General features: G+C 37.5%; 2 protein-coding genes across 3 annotated transcripts in view; one reads left to right on the top strand and one right to left on the bottom strand.

Moving 5' to 3' along the window:
• LOC125039503 (60S ribosomal protein L12-like) overlaps positions 1-1,926 on the top strand; it is a 4,096-nt gene extending 2,170 nt beyond the window's left edge. For both annotated transcript variants that reach the window (XM_047633525.1, XM_047633526.1), the window contains exons 3-4: positions 1,419-1,537; positions 1,673-1,926. In XM_047633525.1, the coding sequence (XP_047489481.1) occupies positions 1,419-1,537; positions 1,673-1,759 (206 nt within the window). In that variant the 3' untranslated portion in view covers positions 1,760-1,926. The remainder of the gene's footprint in view (positions 1-1,418; positions 1,538-1,672) is intronic.
• A 674-nt stretch (positions 1,927-2,600) lies between these two features.
• Positions 2,601-5,000, bottom strand: part of LOC125039502 (calcium-responsive transcription factor-like) — a 7,932-nt gene continuing 5,532 nt past the window's right edge. The window contains exons 8-10 of the mRNA XM_047633523.1: positions 3,491-3,572; positions 3,134-3,350; positions 2,601-3,029 (exon numbers count right to left, since the gene is read on the bottom strand). Of these exons, the coding sequence (XP_047489479.1) occupies positions 2,944-3,029; positions 3,134-3,350; positions 3,491-3,572 (385 nt within the window). The 3' untranslated portion in view covers positions 2,601-2,943. The remainder of the gene's footprint in view (positions 3,030-3,133; positions 3,351-3,490; positions 3,573-5,000) is intronic.

Raw genomic sequence — 5,000 nt, 5'->3', positions numbered from 1 at the left:
TGTCCTCACGGCAACATGCCCAGCATCTGGACATTGCTAGAAATCGCCAGAATTTGACGCTGAGATGTTTGAAACCTGGCCCCGTTGGGTTAATAGTAAAAAAAAAAAAAATTAACCAATTCGCCGCATGTGGCAAGAATACATGCCATGTCCACTGTAATACTTTTATTTATTGTATTTACACATAGATGGCTCTACAAGTTTTTAATCGCCAAATAGCCAGTTATCAGAACTACCTATCTTACCTGTTTACACTTTAGGAAAGGGTCTTTTGAATTGTTTCATTGTCTAAAATATTTTAATGACAATTTAGTAATCATAATATCAAGAATAATAAGTATCGATAGCAATGGTATTAACTCCTTCCTGATGGGTCATGCATATAGGCGCCAAAACAAACTGCTCAAAATGTGGCATGCGGCTGTACGCCGCAGCGGCGCACCAAGGCACTCCGAGGTAGTGATTCAGCTTGATATACTGAACTCAGAAACATAGATTTTTTTTTTTCCTACACCCGTCACCAAGGGGTTAATAAGAAAAAAAACATTTTCCCTCCAATTCAAGGAATCGGTAACTAGGGCTTACTGATACTCCTTGCCTACTGAGCACATGTGGAGCCATCTGTAGGTAACATAGTTCACCAAAAACTACAGGGGACAGAACAAATCCAGGGCGAATGTGTTAAGGAATGGGGAAACCGGGCATGGTCACAAGGGCAAATCAATGCCACGTCATGACTTGTACATTTAGTTCCTGTCATCCGACGACTCATGATTGAATTCAAATTTTACCCATTTTATGTATTTAATGGACTACTAAAGGCACAATTTTTATGCACTTTCCTACATTATAGCAGTTGTATACTTCTGCTCCAATTGATAATTAAGGAAGATTTCGTGTAGTCTCGGATTTAAAATATTGTGCTCGGATTGCTGTAGACTTCTTAACTGTTAGTTGCAACCAACAGTTTTCATTTTTGACTGTTCTTTACCGTGCACAGATTAGGCTTTTAGTGGAGTGTAGTAGTTTTCCCAGTCATGAGTTGTATTTCCTTACCTTAGTGTTGTGGTCACTAGGTACATGTATAACAACGTATTGTATTGTAAAACCTTGTCATTTAGTATGTCTACAAAACGTACATTCCTACCCCAAAACACTCTTAGACTTGTATTTTAGTATGTTCATATTTTGAAATACAAATTCTGTACATGGCTTTCTAATGCTCCTTCTATACATATATAGCTGGTGCTGGTAGGGGGCCTAAACAAAGGAAAGAATTCCACGGTTGCTGAGTAGGCTTTCTGGCCAACTAGCACTAACCCAGGGGTTCAACAATTAAATTTTATAAGACTTTATTAGACTTTAGATTTTTTGATGGCCTGGATGAGTGAAATGAACTTTTATGTATTTACCAACAGTTAAGCATAATGGAAACTTGACCCTGGACCAGATGATTGACATTGCCCGCACAATGAGACCACGTTCCCAGGCAAAGGCCCTCTCAGGTACTCTGAAGGAGGTTCTGGGAAGTGCACAGGTATGCATCTTGTATTTAAGCGTGTTAACTTTGCAAAAAATCTGAACTGTCAAACTAAAGTATACATGTTTTAATGTTTTTTGTTGGAAATAACCAAGTCCTTTCTAATGCGAATTATTAACTCTTATTTTACAGAGTGTTGGTTGCACAGTCGAGGGACAAAACCCCCATGACATCATTGATGGTATTAACGATGGCAGCGTCGAAGTCCCTGAAGAGTAAGATGTGGCATTACCCAGCCAGCCAACACACCTTAGATCCTGGGAGAAAAATACACGAAGAGACCAGGATTCTCTGACCAAGAATGCATTTGTTTGGGATAGCACATTCCCCTTTGCTCTCATTCCATATTGTGTGAAAATCTCATGGGTAATAAAGTGTGAAGGTGATCTTGCTTTTGTTATCCTCTTATTGGACTTTTCTGAGCTTGTTCTGAATTCATTTTCATTGCACAATGGAACCAAACTTGGTTGCAGCAGAGACTTGCCAAATAATGTTACTCATTAAGCCCAAAAATAAACTAATTCTTGCTACATTAAGATTCAAAGCCAGTCAAGTTCTAAAATATATAACGTGCATATAGGTGGAAAGGTGGGATTCATTGCTATGTAGCAACTGAATGTTTAAAGTTCTTTAATACTCCTGTATTGGGACAGCATTCAGAAAAGATGTAGATGCCATTACAACTGAACTGAGTTTCTCTTACTAGTACTACCTATTTTACCAGATCTAAAAACAAAGTGAAATGGGTAAATAGGCATCTTGTATTGCTGCCTTTAATAATCTTTTAATTACAGGTCCATAGTAAATTTAGAAAATTGAAAAAATTGCATTGGTAAAAAAAAAAAAAAAACTAGGATGGTGAAATTGGCCAAGGTCACAAGGTCTATTCATTGACTTCTTTGTGGCTAAGCACTTGTGAAGTCATGTGTGTGTGAACACTGCAAAACACACCCCATGTTGCTGGGAAAATGTAAAGTTCTCAAGGGTAGTGTATCAACTAGTTTGGGCTTGCAGGAAAAGTCTTAATGCATATATATTGCCAGGATAGTAAACTGATTCGTCCCATTAAATTTTTATTGGTTTCTTTCACTGGAGAAACTGCCGAAAATAATTATGCTTGATTGCTAAAACCTATCATATATTGATTCTGTATACTGTTTAAGCATTTACCAAGATCAGAATCATATGGAGGCAAAACAATGGTACAAGAATAAAGCAAAAAAAAAAATGATTAGAGAATGTAACCATGAACTTTATAGCTATGCTGTAAAGACTTTGTTCATACTGGGCATGGCAAAACTGATCAGTTAACTTGACAAAATAGGCTTTTCACTGGTTGCTCATCAAAATTGCATTTTCTCAGGCCTTATGATGATGCCAATGTTATCTCCTTGGGAAAGTTTCTATTTAAATTTGGTAGACTCCCTTTGTGCTCTAGGTGTCTGCTGTGAGAAGATCCTTATAACTTTCTTTTCTGAAAATTCTTGCCCTGCAGATGAAAAATAGTTACCTTAGCTCAATTTATAAGGTTTCTCAAAAAAAAAAAAATTCTGCTCAGTTTTGAAAAATATCAGAATCTTCTATACCTCATACCTTCTTTCCTGTCATGATTTAGCTCAGTATAGGGTTGAAGGATCACGGATTCAGCAACAAATGATGGTTCATTGCTCTGCCTAGAGTGCAAGAGGCTGTCTCGAAGTTGCTCCATTTCAGCAGCTACTTCGCAAAGGATGTTTGGATCTTGGCACATTCCAGACAGAGACTCAACTTCTCTTGCCAAACTCTGCACCTTCTTCATCATACTGTGAAGCTATAATTTAAGCAATTATAATTATTAAATTTGCTATTATGCATTTGTTTTTATTTTTTTGTAAACATGTTAGTGATTTAATTCAATTAATATAAAAAAAAACGCTATTTACATCGAGAATTATAAGATTTTTCACATACATAGTTAGGTTTATAATCTTCACAGGTTTGCTGCCACTGTTGCTCCTTTGGCTCTTCAAGTAAGCTGACTGCTTGGTGATCCCTTGAGAATAAGTGTATACAGGATGGAGTTAACAAGTGCAATTATGTATTTTAGGAAATTACCTAAATCACTTTCAGACATAAGGAATACTAAAGCCATGTAAGATTATTCAGGACAAGCTAATATTTTTTTTTTTTTTTTTTTTTTTTTTTTTTTTTTTTAATAAAAATAGTGGATATTACTCAAACTGCATGTAATATTTACCATTATTTGCAAGTTTCTGAGCATCAAGGAAATTGCAGTTAATGAACTACTGGGCATAAAGTAATGTTACTTTTAATATTTTTTGAAAAAGTAAATGAGAAGAAAAAGGTATAAACATGTACAAGTCATTAATAGCCCCCCCCCCCCCATCCCTTGCTCATTGTTCTCGAGGGGGGCTTAGGAGACAGGAGCCCCCCAATCCCTTGATCGTTGTTGTAGGGAGGGGGGGTTGGGGGGCTTAGGAGACAGGAGCCCCCCAATCCCTTGATCGTTGTTGTAGGGAGGGGGGGTTAGATGATGGGGACTGAGGCCCAATGTGGGGGATCACCCCTACCTTGGTCCTCAGCCCTTGCCTCAACTAATTTTGCAGGGTCTTTCCTCCTCCTCCTTTCCTTTTCCCTATCATCTTCATCCCCTTGTTCTAATCATTAAACTTATTTTTGCCCTTATTGCCACAATACTTTATCATAATGCTCCTTACCTCCTTCCTCTTCTTTACCTTATGCTATGCCCCATCAGCTCCCCCTCTCTACCCTTTTCACTACCATACTACCCTCTAGTATTGTTCAATCTGAAACTTTATCATAATCATTAACTCATTCCTAACTACTCTACCATAGTGCCATACAACCTTTGATGTTCTATAGCACTTTCTTACTAGGGGGCTTTGCCCCCAAGCCTCATGCTATCACTATATTTTGAATATGCAGCTAATGACCTTAGATATTGATAGGGCAGAACATTTTCAGTAAATAAAATGAAGTTGGTCCTCAATCCCTCTCTCCTAATGTTGGGGACGATTACCCCTACCTTGGTCCTCAGCCCTCCCACAACTAATTTTGCATGGTCTTTTCCTCTCCACCTCTCATTTTCCTTTTCTTCATTCCCCTTGCTCTGTCCACTTATCTAACAAACTTTACCTTATACTATACCCCGTCAGTTCCTCCTCTCTACCCTTTTCACTACCATACCACCTTTTAGTACTGTTCACCCTTTAACTTTACCCTAATCATTAACTTGTTCCTAACCCTTTTCACTACTCTAATTTACCATAGCACCATATAACCTTTGATCTCATATAACACTTCCTTATATGCCTCCAAGCCTCATGCTATCATTATATTTTGAATACGCTGCTAATGACCTTAGGTGTTGATGAAATATTTCAATGAATAAATAAATACAGGACAAGCTAAATAAAAAAAAAAAATAGATATTACTCAA

Source organism: Penaeus chinensis, chromosome 27 (genome assembly GCF_019202785.1).
Source record: "Penaeus chinensis breed Huanghai No. 1 chromosome 27, ASM1920278v2, whole genome shotgun sequence".
NCBI lineage: Eukaryota > Metazoa > Arthropoda > Malacostraca > Decapoda > Penaeidae > Penaeus > Penaeus chinensis.
Note: the sequence above shows the minus strand (reverse complement) of the source record. Positions and strands in the feature narration are given on the sequence as shown.